This window comes from Balaenoptera acutorostrata, chromosome 15, assembly GCF_949987535.1.
Source record: "Balaenoptera acutorostrata chromosome 15, mBalAcu1.1, whole genome shotgun sequence".
NCBI lineage: Eukaryota > Metazoa > Chordata > Mammalia > Artiodactyla > Balaenopteridae > Balaenoptera > Balaenoptera acutorostrata.
The window spans coordinates 4,178,827-4,197,770 of NC_080078.1; the positions used below are offsets into that span (position 1 = coordinate 4,178,827).

The window sequence follows — 18,944 nt, forward strand, 5'->3', positions numbered from 1 at the left end:
GTAGACAGTGATGTGTGAAGAACAAGTGGGCAGAGAAGCAGTTCAGCCTGGCCAGTGTTTGGCTCTGATTTGTGATGGCCGAACATGTGTTTCCATTAGCTGGGCTTTCTAAATGGGAGTCTGCATTAAAAAAAAAATCCTGAGGGACTTCCCTGGTGGCACAGTGGTTAAGACTCTGCGTTCCCAATGTGGGGGCGCCCGGGTTCGATTCCTGGTCGGGGAACTGGATCCCACGTGCATGCTACAGCTGGGAGTTTGCATGAAGCAACTAAGGAGATCACGTGGAGCAACAAAGGAGCCCTTGAACTGCAACTAAGGAGCCCACCTGCCGCAACCAAGTCCCAGTGCAACCAAATAAACTAAAAAAAAAAAAAATCCTGAGGTTGAAACTACTGCCAGACTTTGTTATCCCTGACCTGCTTGTGCAGGAAGCACCAGCCACCACTCCTGTTGTACAATGCTCCCTGGGGTTTCTGGAAATTCCAGCTTGGCTTATGTCAGTGGCAGCGAAGATCACCCCGAGTAGTCGTGTAGCGTCCCCAGTTGCCCTCAGGCCCGGGTGCCTGTGCCCCGCCTGTGGAGCAGAGGGGGAGAAAGGGGGCTCTATTGATTTCTTAACAGCTATTCCAACGGGCTCCCAAGCAGCATCTGTCCAAAAGGCACCTCACAAATAGGAAGGAAAAACGAAGCTTTTACTTTTGCACGGTTCCCTCCTTTAGCAAATCAAATGGTGTGCCTCATTTTTTTTTTTTTGAGGTGGCTAAAGAAGTCAATGAAACACCTTGACTAGCTCCCCTAAGAAGGAAAAGTGGGCTCCTGCTGGGGCCATCTGCACTGCCCCCCACCCACAGGCCCCGCACCCGTTCCTGCTGAGGCGCGTGTGGACAAGGCTGCCGGGGACTGCTGAGGTGAGCCCCACGCCGGGCGAAGCCAGCTTCTGCTGGCCAGACCTCTGTCTCCCCTCCACCCGTGCCACTGGCTGCTCATGCCACACTCTGCTTCCTACAGGGAGCCAGACCACAGCAGAAAGAGGGGCGAGCCTTCGTTCACCGGGCTTGGGCTGCAGGAACCAGGGAAGCACCCTGATTGTCACCCACTGCAAGTGTGTGGACACGGGGTGGCTCCCCTGGTGGAGGTGGCCTGAGCTGAGAAAGAATACAGTGAACTTGAACAGCCACTCCTCCTCTGCGCCCCACAGGCTCCCTGACCTCCTCCGCCTTCAGAACTAGATGCGACTAATGTTACGAGAGGGCGACTCCCACTGGCCCCTGTCTGGGGTCTGGGCTCTTTTGTGGGCCTGGGCCTACTCCTCCCCTCCCCATAGACCACCAAGGTTGAAGGACCCAGGGTGCAAGGGAGGACTTTTTTAAGTCTGGGAGAGCAGGGCCGCATAAACTGTTCTGTTACTGTATTTTACTGAACACTAAGGAATGTACACTAAACATTACTACTTTGAAAATACAGCCAGTTACAAGATGAACTCCACAGAGGCGAATTCTATTACCTTTCTCCTCTTTCCACCCAAAACCAAAAGGACAAAGTGACGAGCTGAAAATGAGAGGGAAGGGTATGCAGTGGGAGGGAAATAAATAGCCAAAAGCTGAACCTGACAGAAGTCATGGTTTAGCCACTCTTCTCTCACAGTTGCATCCAAATGGCAAGTCACCAAGGCTGCAAAAAATCTATCTCAGGAGTAATTAAATCCAATTAATCTCAGGAAAAGAGCTTTAAATGTTCAAAGCTCCATTAATCCTCATGCCTTGTAATTAAATACGTATGTTAAGAAGGCTTGGACAAAAGCAAAACATTTTCAAATGTGAATTCTTTACATTCATAGCATTATAATGCATTCTAAGTACTAATCTTGTAGAAAACTATGTAAAAAATTTAGTGAAGCACACACTGTAAAAACATGGCAGAAAGAATGCAGATACAATCTCAGTCCATACTGAGCTTTAGAAAAATCTGCCTTGATAAACATCTTCACTTTTAAGGCTCCACATAAGTTATCCAATGATAATCTCCACTTAGTTTTTTAACTCTCCCTGATCCTTGCCCCTCTGGATCCTGAGGGGGCAGCCCTCAAACGCATCTTGGAAAAGTTCTTTGCTTCTGCTCTCCTGGGATCTTCTACTTTATTTCCTTGTTCGTATCAATCTTCCAGGGTTAACCTTCTCTTTGAAAATCAACCATGAAAGAGACTGGTCACCCCAACATACTGTGTGTCTTGAAGGGAAGGTATCCAATCTTCCATTTCTAAAAAAGTGTGTACTTCTCAAAAATCTCAAGAACACTACTGCTGCCACGTGGTGTCTGAACAGCTCTTCACTCTTTGTCAAAGTGCTCTCACCTCACAGAACCTCATTTGCTTCTCACAACCACCCTGAGAGGAGGTGGAATAGGAATTACACGTCCATCTTTCTGATGAGGAGAGTCAGAGTAAATGACTTGCTGACAGTCACACAGTAAGCAGTTTACAGTCTGAATGTTATCAGTTCTCTGATTAAGTGCTACTGGTCAGAACCGTTGGTGCCTGCAGGAAAGGCTGTCACCATGTAGACCAAATCATCTACAAAAGGCTCCCATGATTTGTCTAAATTGCTTGGTTCTGTTGGAACTGTAGTTATCAATTATTTCTTAAAAAACACTGTGAGTTGGAGTTATGGACTGAATGTTTGTGTCCTTGGATAACTCATACATTGAAATCCTAACCCCCAATGTGATGGTATTAGGAGGTAGGGCCTTTGAAGGCCATGAGGGTGGAGTGTTCATGAATGGGATTCATTGTAAGCAGAGACAGGAGAACCTGTTCCTTCTGCCCTTTGTCATGTGATGATATATAGGGAAGACGTCCATCTGCAAACCAGGAAGAGGGCCCTCACCAGAACTCAATCTGCCGGCACCTTGATCTTAGACTTCCCAGCCTCCAGTACTGTGAGAAGTAATGTTGGTTGTTTAAGCCACCCAGCCGATGGTAATTTGTTATAGCAGCCTGAGCTACGATGGCTGAGTTTGGAAAACTTATCAACAAAGTTTTCAAAGACAGGGATATCTGTGGTAAAGGAATTTTACCTACAGAAGATCTTAAAAGACAAAAGCAGAAGCCCTGATTATTCCAACTGGATTCATTACCATGGTCAACTGAATATATCTGTCAGGAATACCAGGTTCCAAATCAAAACCTCGAAATTAAGGGAAGAGGCAGAGTTTTCAGAAACCAAAGAAAGAGTATACTCGTATCTAATTTTTGGACAAAGATATTGTGGAAGGATTGTCACACTGACACCAGTGGATCTAAATGACATTTTAAAGTTTCTTCTAGGTCCAAAAGTCTGTGTGAAGCTCCTCTGCCCCTTGAAAGATTCTAAGGTAAGTAGATCTCATTCCAGAGGAGGAACCCAAGTGACCCAGCAATATCATTTCAGAGAAGACTGAAGTAGAGAAACCAAATGCCTCAAATGAGGAGGAATCAAGAACAGTAAAAACCTCGTCTTTTGTTTATTTCCCAAGTCCGAGGGGAGGGAGAAGATAAATGGACCTACCCACATTTTCAAGGACTTAAAGATTACAGGTGCTGTCTCAGAATTTTACTAATATCCCTTCCTTCAATCCTCAGATAGCCCAGAGAGAATGTCATCATATCCATTTCACCCATGAGGAAACCATGTTACTAAGAAATTGAAGGACTTGCCTAGTTTACGTAGGTTATGCCCAGGATTCTCAAACGCACACTACAATTAACTTCCTATCATACTCTTTCCCCTGTTTTCTAGCAGGAAAAAACAGCTGTTCTGACAATTTTACTTATGTTTGATAAAAGGTCCTGGCTGTTGGAAATGAAACTAAAGAGATGACTGGAGCAGTAAATAAATTTCAGAGAACAGATCTTTGTTCAATGAACAAAGTCTTTGTGTTCTGTGTATTGATTCTGTTCCCTGAGAAAACTTAAAACATTTATTTTATTTAATTTATTTACTTTATTTTATTTTTGGCCGCACCAGTGGCATGCGGGATATCTTAGTTCCCCGACCAGGGATCGAACCCGTGCCCCCTGCACTGGGAGCGCGGAGTCTTAATCACCGGACTGCAGGGAAGTCCCCAAAACATTTAATGTCAAAAGTTTTTGCCTAGTGAATTTCACTTACTTCTGACACAGCTCTAGGTCTAACAGACGGAGGGAGCACTTCAGTTCAAGTGAAGAAAATGGAACTTTACTGTCTACATTGTCTGAAGCTCTGCCAAGCTTTCTTGGAAGAGTCACGAGAGTATTCTTAACAGAAGACATTCCTGCCTCCAGTCCTGGATTCCTAAGCTGGCCAGTGAGGACACCAGGCTTTCATTTTGCTGTTAAAAGCACAGAATTGTGTAAAACCGAGATAATTCTGGCAATGATTATCCTCTTTCAATTATTTTTATATTGAGAGAAAAAGTAGAGTAAAAAGCTATGAAAAGTATAAGCAGACGGTAAATGAAGTAGGGTGAAAACTACTTAATATGACACATTCACATACTCAGAAACTATGAAGAAAGAGAAGGAGGAGCTACCGACTCGTTCATTCCAAACAGACTGAACGTCAGGGGAAAAAGTGGTCAGCTGAAGCTCAGAATTCTATGCTGGGGTAGTTTTCATTTTTTAAATCTCTGTGGACACCGGTCAAAGAAAAAAAGACACATGTACATGCTGAGAAATACAAAAAGGCATAATGAGTGAAAGCCTGTGTTTCATTCCAGAAAAAAAGCTCACTCTGCACCCATTTTACCTTGCTTTTTGCACTTGACAGTGCACTTCTTGGAGAGATTTCCTGATCAGTACTTATAGGTCTTTCTTATATATATATATATTTTGGCACGGGTTATGAAAAATTTTTCTGGTGACTCTAGCAGTGGGCCAATTCTCAATTTATCTATCTTACTTTCTGATCAACAAAAGAGTTGTTTTTTAAAAAAATTTATTTATTTTTATTTATTTTATTTTTGGTTGCCTTGGGTCTTCGTTGCTGCGCACGGGCTTTCTCTAGTTGCGGTGAGCAGGGGCTACTCTTCGCTGTGGTGCGCGGGCTTCTCATTGCAGTGATTTCTCTTGCTGCGGGGCACAGGCTCTAGGCATGCGGGCTTCAGTAGTTGCGGTGCATGGGTTTCAGTAGTTGTGGCTCGCAGGCTCTAGAGCGCAGGCTCAGTACTTGTGGTGCACGGGCTTAGTTGCTCCACGGCATGTGGGATCTTCCCAGACCAGGGCTTGAACCCGTGTCCCCTGCGTTGGCAGGCGGATTCTTAACCACTGCGCCACCAGGGAAGCCAGAAAGGGTTGCTTTTGATAAAGTATGACTCAGGCTCCTAAATGAAGATAACAGTCAACATTACTATGCAGATAGCTGTTTTTTAATCATCTTTTTTTTTTTTTGCTGCGCTGTGCGGCTTGCAGGATCTTAGTTCCCTGACCAGGAATTGAACCCAGGCCCCGGCAGTGAAAGTGCTGAGTCCTAACCACTGGATGGCCAGGGAATTCCCAGATCACTGCTTTTTAAAGTAAAAATTTAAGAGATTCTGAATTCAAATGTTGACTGAGTGAGAGAACAGAAAAACAAACACATGAAAACATGCAAAGAACTGGATTAAGGAAACAACCTTCCTTCCTTAGGTGGAGCTGCCGTGGCTCCGCCCCTCACGTCAAGACCTTACGACAAAGTAAGTTCCTGGGACGCAGCGCCACCACCAGGACCGCTCATGCCACTGGGGGAGCCGGGGCGTGGAACTGGAAGGGGCGCCTGCCCTCCCATGCGGCCTGCTTCAGCATCTTGCTGGTGTGTGAGACGTGGGAAAAGCGACAGGATTTACTTTCAGTTTTGAGAACCATGACTCATTCTCCCTACATTCTCTCAATTCTGGCCATATTTTTAGTATTAAAAAAGAAAAAGAAAAGAGAGGCAGATCATGAATCAGGGAACATAGAAGCCCACATCCTTTCAGTTCTACCGTCAAACGATTAATAACTCCTCACTTTTGTGAAGCTGTTTTCTTTCCAAGAAAAATATAAGCTTTGTGTCCTCTCAAAATGGTTTTTCCTGCTTTTCAACAATTAAAAAACAGTATTTCAAAGTAGTTTTCCTTTTCTCCTGGACTCAGGGTTGTAATTGCATGATAGCACACTTGAGTAAAATAATTTAGAAATGAAGCGTTCAAGAAAATGATACGTGAGGGGGCAGGTAACCCACGTTTGCAGAGTTCAACTGTCTTACAGTTTACTCATACCTTTGAAGTCCCTTTCTACTTCCTCTTACTCTAGAAGACATGGTCAGTGTTCCTCAGAAGCTGGGCAGGCTTTTGATTAGAGATCAGTTTGCTAAGGTTCCCCAGGTGACATTAAAGGCGGCTCCAGCGGCATGAAATTCTCCTCTCCCTGAAGCAACAACGGGAGGAGGTGCTGTCCTCACCTCTCACAGAAACCACTACACCAGCTCACAGGGGCCGTCAACCAAACACGCCCTCGCATAAGCAGGGCTCTGTTCCACAGGGAAGAAGGGGGGCTGCTGGCCCTGCCCTCTGGCAACGCTCTGCCGCCCAGTCTTTTGTACCTTAGGTAAGTGCACGTGCTCGTTCTGCCAAGCTCACTTCTCCCAACACCACCGACGTGTCACATTCGTGCAAAGCTGGGATCTGGGGGCTGGAGGGAGACTTAACTCAGGTAGGCAGACTCAGACCTGGAGGTGAAGGGCTGATGCCAGCACTCAGCACATGGCCAAGCGAGGGCGGAAGCCGGTTCCCCGCAGTCTCCCTGCAACGCCTCTCCTGCCACTTTAACACAGTCCTGTCCAGCTCATACTGCCAGCGCACAAAGAGCTCGCTTTCAAAGGGGTTGTTCTGCCATAAGAGTTTTGGATGTTTCAAAGTTCCGAGAGAAACGCACCCTCTTCTCTAACCCTGTGCACAGACAGTGAGACGGGGGTGACCGATGTGATGTGAAGAGCACCTCCCCTCCCACCAACAGGGTCTGTGCTGGGTCAGCTTATGGTGAAGATCCACCTCTACCCTCAACAAACAGCACAGACACCAAGCAATTTTGCCTGACAGCAGTATTTTATTGTTATGACACCGTCTTGTGACCCACTTTACTCCCTGCTCCTTACTTCTCGGTTATAAGCAGTAATTAGTAATGTCAGTGTTCTGGCTGGATTGCTCCAGGCCCATTAATAATGCAAGAGCAGGAACAGGATGAATGCATAAATGTGCAACAGAGGTTTCAAGGTTAAAAGCAGTAATGGGGAGAGCTGGGGGGAGGCAGGCGGTGTTGGCAGAAGAGGAAAGCGTGTGTGTGTGTGTGGTGCGTGTGTATGGTGTGTGTGTGTGTGAGAGAGAGAGAGAGAGAGAGAGAGAAGCAGGGAGGGTGTGGGGGAGAGAGGTGATGGGGAGTTAGTTTTAAATTTATTTTTTAAAACGTCCAGCTTCCCTTTAGGGGCAGTATGTACGGCAAAGCACTTCTCAGTGTCCTTCATCAAGCTGAGTATAGTTTCTCCTCTCCTCTGGAGTGGACACATGCCTCTGGCCACCTGGTGGGGAGGGTGTCAGTGCTAAGTCTCAGGCACTGAAGAGTTACCAGTGTATGAAATTGAGGTCAGAGGAAACTATGCCAGCATCTTTCAAACACCTTTCTGGTGTTTTAAATGACTTCTCTTATAAAAGGCAATGCCTGCTTGTTCAGCAAAACTGGTACCTTCCCACTTAAGCTTTTACAGGAAAGTCAAGACAAGTGATGCAGAACAGGTCCCGGTCTGGCAGCCAGGTACTCCTTCAGTGCAAGAGACAGAAGACGATGTTGTCGCAACTGCTTCCCCATCTCTGCAAATCTCCATCCCACCGTGTTTCCAAGGGGGGATTTCAAAAGGTACGATATCCAACATTCCTACACAGATCTTTGTATTAGAACCGAATGACAGCAAACAAGCCTGCAAATTAGGCGTGGGAGAGGATTAGCATGGCTATCTGAAAAACATTTGCTTAGGAGATGGGGGAGGGGGCCCTGAAGCAAGGTGGACAGCCATCTGTGACTCCTGAGCTGTTTATAGCTACATTACCTTCTAAGCAGACACAACCTTTCACTTGTCCCTCACCTACCAAAAGTGAACTGCTTTACATACTAGGAAAGTAACAACTTTCTCTGCTGGTTTCACAACCAAAACCAGACATTTTAAAAGCCGGTGATAGCAATGCTTGGGTGAATCAGAACCCATCCTTACTTGTTAGTCAGAAATAAGTCTCTGTGGGAAAAGGAAGCAGTTGGAATCAGCCTTGAATCATAGTTACTGAAAGCTGTATCTATTCCCACGGGGCTCTGACTTCTGCGCCAAGGTTTTCTCACTGGCAGCATACGGTCCTGTGTGCTAGAGATGGGGCTCCTGCAGAAAGCCCAGCGAGAAGAAAGGCAGAGCTGCCAGAGTTCCAGCTCTTTCCACTGGCCACAAAATTGCATCACGTCACCTACAACCTGAGGCAAAGCACTCCTTTTGAGGGTGGCAAAGTCAGCCCTCACAGGGATCCAGGAGAAAGGTCTATGGGTTTGAAAATATACAAGCATGTTTTAAAAATCACATGTCTATGATTCAAGTTCCCTAAAAACAAATAAAATAAAATCCTTTTGTTTTAAAAGTTCAGAGAGGACTGGGTTGACGAAAACGGGTGCGGTTATCTTTTAGTTGGAAAAGTAGTACACGCACAGTGCTCCCCCTCTCCCACCCTGCCCTCAGAGTAAGCCTCCCCCAAAGCAATGCCCTGTAACCCATTCCTTATTTATCCTTCCACACAGATTTTATTCACATGTTGGCACCCATCTCCTCCTCCTCCCATGTGAGACCCAGGTATAAGCATACAATACCCACTGTTCTACACCTTGTTTTTATTTTATTTTATTTTTTTACTTAATACATCTTGGTGATAGCTCCAGATTGGCACAACTGGACACACGTCATTCTCTTTAATGCTATGGTGTACTGGTTCACAAGTCAAATCTGGTCTGTTGCCTCTTTTTGTAAATATAATCTTAACTGGATCACAGCCACGTTCATTTGTTCACATATTGTTTACGGTTGCTTGCAAGCTACAAAGGCAAAGCTTAGTAGCTCTGATAGACTTATATGGTCCAAAAAAGCCTAAAATATTTACTATCTTGCCCTTTACAAAAAAAGTTTGCCAACCCCTGGTGTATGCCATTGTATGAATGTCCATATGTAATCTGTTCCCTGTTGAACATTCAAGTGGAAAATGGGTATCCTTAAGAATAAAATTAAACTGTAAACGTTGAGAGGCACTAAGAAGGATGAGGAGGAAAGAGCAGGAACTAGCTGGAAGAAGCTGGCATGAAGAAGCAGGCGTAAAGAGGGAACTGCAGGGCAAGCTACAGCCTCCCAAAGTGTTACTTCCTTTTTTTAGAGGAAGTAAGAGGCAAACTGTAGGTCTTTTGATAAAAGGAAATTCCCCTTTGCTGTATCAAAGCTACTCCCTGTGTTTGTGTTTTTCTAAGTTAGGCAAGGCTGCCTGAAGCATACTCTGACCAAATTAGGAAGCAAGCAGGCTGATGTCTCTAAGCTGGTCACCACATGGCCAGGACGCCCAGGCATGCATACACAGTGATGGATGGGGAAGGAGAGACTCAATCCAAGAAAGAAATGCTATTTGCTTGAGAAATTAGCCTTATAAAAATTACACTTAATAAGAATTAGTAATTGTTCTTGAAGATGAAATTCACTTCCTGCTTCTGACAAAAAAACCAGGGCTTCCAAGGTTTCTACAAGGGAAGAATGTGGGAGGTACGCAGTGGAGATGAATTGTTTGGGGCATTTTTCTGTTTACTCCAAGGGCAGTGAAGATCTTGCGAAGTACCAAGGAAAAACATACCAATTAGCTCTCTGATAGATTAATAAGATATTCAGTTTTACAGTACTGAGAAAAAAAGAGCTTAGAAAGGTCATACTAAAATAGAATTGTATAAATTTCTATTTGAAGACTGACTACTCAACTGCTTTATCTGCCGCAAGGATAACGTTTTAAACTAGTCTTACACTTTCCAACAAGGCTGAGGTATGCGATACTGAATCAATCATTCACACTGAGCTTGTTTCTGCCATCTCTATGCAGTGATATTCTTTTTCAGGAATGACTTCTGAGTTAACTTTTGATTCTGAGCCAGTGAGCTCAGAATCTACTCTGACCACCAGCACTATCTGGGTAATAAAATTTAACCTTGAAAATCCTTGCTTTCCTCCCAAATTTCCAGATCAGCAAGATTCTTGGACATGATTTTTATTCCCTTAGGAATGTGCTCAGTCCAGTTCCAGTATTCGCTTAGAAATCAGACATGCAGTTAGAGTTAAGGTAAGTTTAAATGACAAAGCAAATCTCAGTTCTTCTTTATAGGAAAATCTTCAAGGGAGCCAGGCAAAAAGATGTGGGCACTGTTCCTGGCTCAATCTGAGAACCTGCTCTCTCCAGCGCAGCAGCCGCTCCCCACAGAGAAGGCAGAGGCCCAGAGCAGCAATCTGCACGGGTGGCCATGGACTGGCGTGGGGCTCCTGTTGAAACAGCGTTTTCTGTGCTGTAGCTCAATTTGTGTTGAGTTGGTATCCTGGTTCCTTTGCCAGGCTGCATGGGGCAGGAAATACGCAGCCCCTAGCTCCAAAGTGCTCTATGTGTTGTCAAAATTGCTAAGTGTTTGCTTTCTACCTATTCCTTTATTGACTTTGTACATTTATTTACAATCACCTAAAGGACCCATGAATTTTACAGGTAACACTATAAAGAACAGCTATTTTTTGAAACCCTGGTTGAACCCAACAATTAAGAACTGTATTTCTATTAGTCAAGACTTCTGTGACTCACCTTTAACTGAGTCAAACTGTACACTAATGGACCACTGAGGACATACACGGGTTAGAGAGCTATCCCTGAACCCGAAGTTCATATATAACCGAAAGACGAAAGTGTGATAGTTTCCTCAAGCTGCGTGAACCTGGCACTTAACCCCGTTCTTCGTCTGCACAGTGAAGATGTATGGGCTGTATGAGTCCCCTCTACTCCCTTTATAAATCCAGCGCCTACAATTACAAATGGAGAGAACCAAATGCCAGTAACATAGAACCACCTGGGCAGGCTCAGTGCAGTTCCCCCTAACAGGGTTTGAACTACACACTTGTGTCCCACTAGACGAGCGTGAGCTGTCGATGGTACCCAGGCAGATGGGAGGCCTTCCTTGCCCTGCTTTCTCCAACTGAGGCTGCTGCTCGGCAGCCTGGCCAAAGCAGCGATGTGGGCTCGGCCAACGTGCTGCTGTACCTACTGCGACGCGTCCCTCTCCCCAGCCTGTCTTCTGCTTTCTTACTGCAGTGCAGAAGGCACCACGGCTCTACACAAGCTTTGTTGCCCTTTTATGGTAGAAAAATGAATTGCCTGCCCAGCAGTGGAGCGGAGAGAGATGACAGAACGGAAAGTTGTCATTTGTTGTGGTTTTGGCAGCAAGAGAGTGTTCTCCCCTCAGCCACCCTTGGATGGACAGTGCACGCCAGGCATTCAGAGAGGGAAAAGCAAAAGCCCAGCCAAACTGCTCCCCGATGCATTCTTCCTTCGCCTGGGCGGTAAAGGGATGTGTTTATTTATGAACGGTATCAAGCCTCATTCTTGTGAAAATGTACCTTTTACAAAACAAGCCATAAAAAGGCTGTTTGTGTTCTGCTGAAAGATTTAAGCAGAGGTGTCCCAGAAAACATGGTTCCAATCAGATCGCATCCAAGGAACAGACTTCACTTCCTTGCGTAATGAGGATGTAGGACTGGAGCTGGGCAGGGAGGTGACCTCACTCTGAAGGAGGGGTTGTGGCTTTTACTGCAGCCCAGCGCAACCTTGGTCCCTGCCTCCCATATGGCTCAGAGGGACAGGAGAGTAGCCACAAACCCCAGATAAATGCAACTCCTGGGAAAACACAGCAATATCCAAGTCCCTGTGGTAATAAACAGCAGTTGGTACCACAAGGCCTTAAACGGTTTGCACTTCTGTCAGGAGGCCCACAGAAAAAAAAGCAGGCCTCCCAGCAGCTGGGAAAGCATGTTGTTAAAAGGAAAATTTAGCAAATCTCTGTATGCACATCAGAGTTAGGGAAATTAAGCCATCTGAGTGAGAAATTAAGCTTAATCCAACAAGCTTTCGGCTGGAAAACAAGCCTTTTAAAATGTGTGGGGAAAAAACTCTGATGGTTACGTGGTTTTTTCCATGTTTAAAAAGCACCCAAGGACTAAAAAAACCAAACACGCTGGTACGGAACTGTACCAAAGCAGCAGCTACTAAAGGATGTGTCCAGTGTCTCGTTTTTGGGCTCCCTCCACACAACACTCCCTGTACCCACGGGGGCTGTGCTCCGGGACAGCCCTGCAGGAGGAAGGAGCCTCCTGGACACCCGTGCCCAGGCTGTGTCCACCACTGGCCCTGGGCTGGCGCCTCCACCATTGCTCCTGATGGCTGCCGCCCCTCCGCCGCAGCCCCCAATCAGCCCTCAGAAGACTGTGTTTCTTCAGGCCAATCCAACCCCATCAAGGCCTTCTGGAGAAGGAAAAAAATCACAGCAAGTACTTGAGGCACTACATAAATGGGCTTTGGGACCGGAGGGTTTGTTAACCGAGGACCACGGGAGCACTGTGTGATCCTAGGTCTTGCGGCACCAGACCCGTTACGGTAACTAAACTGACAAGGACTTCCCAGCTCCCCTAACATTCTGTATCTCATCTCTCCCCAACTCCCACTCCTCTTTCATGGCTCTACAAGGTCCACCCTCCTTGCACTTTGATCACATTGTCCCAACATCAGGCCTGCAAATAGCTCCCTGGAGTGTCCAGAATTAGATCCACTGTCCTTACTCTGCTTTGCAAAGCCCTCTTCAATCTGGGCTCTGTTTATCTTCCTAGCGCCATTTTCTCCTGCTCTGTCACACTTGTCTACTGGCTGACCACTCATGCAGTTTTGCTCGTGTCAGAGTACCAGTCGCCCGTCTCCACCCGTGAGGTCCCAGTCAGGCCAAGACCCTGCTCTTTCAGGGAGTATTTCCTGAGTGCTCTTCTGACTCCCTAGAGCAGTCACCATCACCTTCTCACTACTGAACTGTCTTCACAGGAGTTGGCCTCCTGTCGAGGCCAACCGAGACCTTAGGTTAGGGCCGTGGCTGCCCTTTTGCATTTCTTCAGGCACGGCAGCGCTCAGCAAGTATCTCAATGACCAAGACTCCGACCAAGCAGTGATGTCCCGCCTGTCCTGGCACAAGTCTAGGCTGAGGGAGCAGCTCACAAACGTGTTCAGAGAAGAAGCAAGTAACATCGGGGAGGATAAGGGGTAAGACCCTCGTTGGCTGCTTCTGCATGATGGCTGGACAAAGGTTTTTAGGCAGGACTGAGTCCAGAGCTCTAGAGAGGGAAGGACCTGCACGGCAGGCAGAGCCATGGAATGAAGGGTTTAGGGGCAAGGGTGCCACCTGGAGAAAAGATCCAAGCCAGGAGAGAGAAAGTTAGGTCAGAGTGGGCGCTGGCCTTGGGGGAGAAAAGAAGGGTTTTAAGGGAGGCAAGAGGGCCTCGGAGGAAAGAGGGCTGTGGTCACAGGACAGGGAGCAACAGAGATTTTTAGCAGCAAAATGTGACAGAAGAGGGGAGAGGAAGGCTAAAGGACAAGCCGCTCTCAAAGACAAGAGAAGAAAAAAATTGTGATCTGTTTCACTCTCTTTGGGCTAGAATCTGGATCAGCTTCTAGGGAGCTTTTGAAACTTAAAATGCTTTCCATATATATGCTTCTGATGGGAAATAAAACTGAAAAGTGCTTTTATGAGGCTTTAGGGATTTGATCTGAGAAATTCTCTTAGTCTACTTCTCTTTGAAAACCAAATGCCAATGCCAGTTTGAAAGCCCTCAGTATTCTAGAAATCAGAGACTCTGGACTGGAAGGACACTCAAAAGGTCATCTGGTCTCCCTCCCGGCCTTGGGGCTAGACCGCACGTTGCCAGTCGCCCTAGAGGAAGGAGAATCTGTCGAGGGCTGTACATGAGCCTCTGCGCAGGGCCCCAGGCTCCTGGAACCTGTTTCACTGGTTACATTATAGTCTAGCGATCCATCTTGGATTCCTGACGGGCAGTTGAAGTCTGTTTTCTCAGGGAAGCTGGAAAACATCAGGTCACCACCACTTGTATGGAAGAATCTTGTACCCATAGAGAAACTACACACATGCAGCCTTCCCTTCTCCAGGATGACTAGCCCTTTAATCTTCTCACAAATAGCTGCTGACATTTTCCTGTTATGTTACAAATTTTCCTCATCTCTTAAAAAAGTGACTACACCATGAAAAAGAATATTTGAGTGAAGGGTCTTGCCAGTTTCCAAGAGTGAGGTGCCCTCAAAGTAGTAAAGCAAAGTAGGTCAGAGCATAGACATAGAAAAGTCAAACACATCTAGACTTCTGTTTTGTAAATTAACTTATTATGAAAAAATTTAAATATATGCAAAAGTAGGTAATATAATGAACCCCATGTACCCATCACTCATGTTTAATAATTATCAGCTCAGAGCCAATCCTGGCTTCTCTAAACCCTATCTGCTCTCCCATCCTCCCTCTTCCAGTATAATTTCGAAGCAAATCCCAGACTACACATCATTTCATTTGTAAGCATTTCAGTTTGTATCTCCAAAAGACAAGGACCCTTAAAAAACCAACGATCATACCAAAATCACACCTAAAAACACACAAATAATGATAAGTAAGAAAACCTTGGATTTGATTCAGGGTTGTCACCCTGATGTTGTCACCTGCTAGCTGCGTGACTTTGAGTGGACAAGGAGTAGAAAGCCCCTAAAAGCCGGCAAGAGCGCTGCTGGCAGGTACTGTGACTTCCGCCGGGTGTAACTATGATGCTAAACTCCCACCTCAAGGAACCCTGACTAGATTGGCTCTGACTTTCTGGCAGAGCAGCACACTAGCTTTTGGTCGTGCTCCTCAAGCCAACCTCAGCGGACTGCACTTGGTTTCTCAGCACTGCTCTGAGTTACCAAGGTGATTCCATCTTCTCAGGGGACATTAGCACGTAATGCAGACGCAGAGCACAAAAGCTGCCATCTGGCTTCAAATGAGACGGCAAGGCTGACTCCTTAACCTGTTATACTGGAGACGACGGGCAGTGGGTGCTGTGGGTCTGGGTGGTCGGTCCCACTTGGAGCGATACACTGGCCACAGACACAGACACTCGTTTCTAACCGTGGCCTGGGAGAAGGCCATGTGGCCTCTGGGAACTACAGAGATGACAGAGGCCCTTCTCATTCTCTGTTTGTCTCCAAGTCAGGGAGGACACTGAGGAGTAAAAGACCATTTACATTTCTCAGCTACCACACAGCAATCGGAAAATGACCTTGAATTCAACAGTAAACACAAGAAATTCCATCCAGCGGCAGCTTTAGCCTAGGCTTCACTCTGATTTTGCCTGAACATTCCTCTCTGCTACCGCTTCCCTTGCCTGCATTCCTCCTCCCTGACACAGACACCCAGGGGGATACAGGGTGTTTTCGTGCTTGTGCTATTACCATAGCAACAAGTTTTCTTCTACCTGGAAGGCTGGAAGCCCTGCAGTGCTCTGTGCTGAGAATGCAAAGAGGGGACACTATTGCTTTGCTCTCCAACATACATGCACCACACACACACACACACACACACACATGCACGCACACACAACACAACACTCCTTCCTCAAGGACATCACGATGAGGATCGCTAAAACAAATTAAGATGCTGATACCTAGTAACACAATTAGTGAAAGACAAAAAGGAGGCAAATGACTCTATAAAAAGATATTCTGTAGATTATCAAGTCTTGAGGGATTTTTAATGTGAGATTTCTAAAGATTTTGAATCAAAATGCATCTCTCCTTTGATGAGGCCACAGGCACAGAAAAATGCATTATTTTAGCAAAATGTCTAAAGGCACTCAACAAGTAATATGTGGTTTCCAGAAAGAGAGGCACTCAAAGCTTCTGATCCGGGCTTTCCTGGTGGCGCAGTGGTTGAGAATCTGCCTGCTAATGCAGGGGACACGGGTTCAAGCCCTGGTCTGGGAAGATCCCACATGCCGCGGAGCAACTAGGCCCGTGAGCCACAACTACTGAGCCTGTGCGTCTGGAGCCTGTGCTCCCCAACAAGAGAGGCTGCGATAGTGAGAGGCCCGCGCACCGCGATGAAGAGTGGCCCCCCACTTGCCGCAACTAAAGAAAGCCCTCGCACAGAAACGAAGACCCAACACAGTCATAAAAATAAAATAAATAAATAAATAAATAAAGGGGAAAAGATGGTTCAATTAAAAAAAAAAAAAAAAAAAAAAAAAAAGCTTCTGATCCCCGTACGGTTTGTGAACAGGATTAGGCTGCTATGAGTCTGATAAGCAATGGCTAATGGTGGCCATAAAAACCATGAAAAAGGGTGAGAGTTCCTATTTTAATAAAGTGCCCATACAAACCTGTTAATCCACAGAATCTTTTTCTTTAAGCACCACAGACAGTATATTTTAGTAGAGACCAAAACAACAAAAGACAGACAAGGAGGTATGTCCCTTTGCTAAGAGGACAGCAAAAAGCGAGCAGCTCCAACCTCCAGGGCTGCCTGCTGCACTGTACGTGCGGGTGATGGTCAAGACTCCAAGGTCAGGGCTTCCCTGGTGGCGCAGTGGTTGAGAATCTGCCTGCTAATGCAGGGGACACAGGTTCGAGCCCTGGTCTGGGAAGATCCCACATGCCACGGAGCAGCTGGGCCCGTGAGCCACAACTACTGAGCCTGCGCGTCTGGAGCCTGTGCCCCGCAACGGGAGGGGCCGCGATAGTGAGAGGCCCGCGCACCGCGATGAAGAGCGGTCCCTGCACCGCGATGAAGAGTGGCCCCCACTTGCCGTAACTAGAGAAAGCCCTCGCACGAACCGAAGACCCAACACAGCCAAAAATAAAGAAATAAATAAAGTAGCTATAAAAAAAAAAAAAAAAAAAAAAAGACTCCAAGGTCAGCACCCTGCTAGGAAGACAATTACCAACGAATCATGGAGACGAACCAAAGATTTTTAAAAATATTCCCTTTGTGACTAATTCTGAGTTCTCCAGCAAAATGTACTATCAGTTTTGTTTCTAGGTCCTTCCTACACTCATCTCTTTGAATATCATTCCCTGAGATGCCAATCCTTCTGGATAGGGGTTAAAAAAAAAAAATCAAGGAGGAACCTGAAAGGAGGGGACACAGCAGTGGTGCAGACCAAGCAACTGAGACATGGAGAGCAAAGCCACGAGCAGCCTGCTTTAAGACACAGCTCTCCCCAGGGCAGAACGGGGCTCTCTCTCAACTTGACCACTGTGGGCTGAACTGAGAGTGGTTATTTCTGACAGAACATACTGGTCAGCAAAACATTTAGCTTCAAAAATCTATCCCCTTTCCATTGTGGCATGCTAATAAGAAATGAAATTTTTTCAGTACATGATTTGAAAAATTAAGATAAGTGAGGAGTCCTCTTTTGGTCCTCTGATGGGACGTCACATCTGCCCACTTTAGGGGAACTCTGTGCTCTTGTGGTAAAAGATTTTACAAACCTGGGAGAGGTTCCTCCTTTCTAGGAATTCCTGTCCTCACCTGAGCCTGCACCGCACCTGTACACACTGTCGGCATCAGTCTCTGCCTTCCTTGTACGGACAGCAGCTGTTTGCTGACCGAGGAAGTGTTGGGCAGTGGGGTAAGCACTTCAGCTACATCATGGCATTTAACGCCCCCCTCCAACCCCCCTGGTGTAGATTTACTGAGATAAAACTGACAAGCCATTTACTTTTCACAAAAGCTCCACGACATAGGTGTAATTGTTCTCCTTTTATAGATAAAGAAAATATGGCTCAGGGAGATGACGTTTTTACCCTAGGTCACAAAGCCAAGAAGAGGAAGAGCTGGAATTAAAGCATGAGCAGGTTTAACAACAAAATCCCGGTCTTATCCACTATGCCAGACTGTCTCCTTAGCTGCATCATAAGCAGCAGCATGGATTTCTTTGATATTTACAGCCTCATGGCACCCAGCACAGGGCTGGACCCAGAGCAGTGCATCCATGAATATTTCTCATGTAACTGTATTCAAAAAGAACTCTCAAAACAGAGAACTTACTAATGAAGCCCAGCAAAAAAAGTACTTGTCCCAAGCAATGCTGACACAGGAGAAAGGCAAAGCCTCTTCATTCTACAGAGAACAGGAAGTTCTGTGATTTGTCTCCTAGAAGGTGACAACATTTTAACCCTTTAAAGCAGCTTCATTAAGAAGCATCAGAATGTTCTCTGGGGGCAAGACAGAGCAATGCCCATTTCCTGAGGGTGAGGGAAGTCGGCAAAAACCCGAGGCCCAGGCTGCTGCTCTGCCCTCAGGCCCCAAGTCCATACTGACAGCTGTGTCTGGACCACCTTGGCTCTGAAATGCACTCCACCATCTGCTGAAAAGTTAGCAGTCAACCTCTGAGAGTTTCAAGGGGAGAAATCTGAGGGGCTGTGCCAGCCCCCAAGAGGAAGCAGGCATAGCGGCACTGCTTGTGCCCGCTTACCAGTCCCCTAAGCTTGGAGATATCATGGGTTCAGTTCCAGATCATGGCAAAAGCAAATATGCTGTAAAGGGAGTCACATGAATTTTTTGATTTCTCAGTGCATATAAAAGTTATGCTGACACTATACTGTACAATGTACTATTAAGTGTACAATGGCATTATGTCTACAAAATGTATATACCTTAATTAAAAACTACTTTATTGGTGAAGAACGCTAACCATCACCTGAGCCTTCAGCGAGTCATAATCTTTTTGCAATAGTAACGTCAAAGATCACTGATCACCATAACAAATATAATAATAATGAAACAGTTTGAAACATTGCAAGAATTACCA

At 46.1% G+C, this 18,944-nt stretch overlaps 1 protein-coding gene across 4 annotated transcripts in view; it reads right to left on the bottom strand.

The window, feature by feature from the left end:
- RNF216 (ring finger protein 216) overlaps positions 1-18,944 on the bottom strand; it is a 190,417-nt gene that overhangs the window by 78,248 nt on the left and 93,225 nt on the right. The window contains exon 14 of one of the 4 annotated variants that reach the window (XM_007186764.2): positions 4,898-5,334. The exons of the other annotated variants lie outside the window; for them this stretch is intronic. Coding sequence (XP_007186826.1) covers positions 5,272-5,334 — 63 coding nt within the window. The 3' untranslated portion in view covers positions 4,898-5,271. Of the gene's footprint in view, positions 1-4,897; positions 5,335-18,944 lie in introns of those variants that run through there. 4 annotated transcript variants of the gene reach the window in all.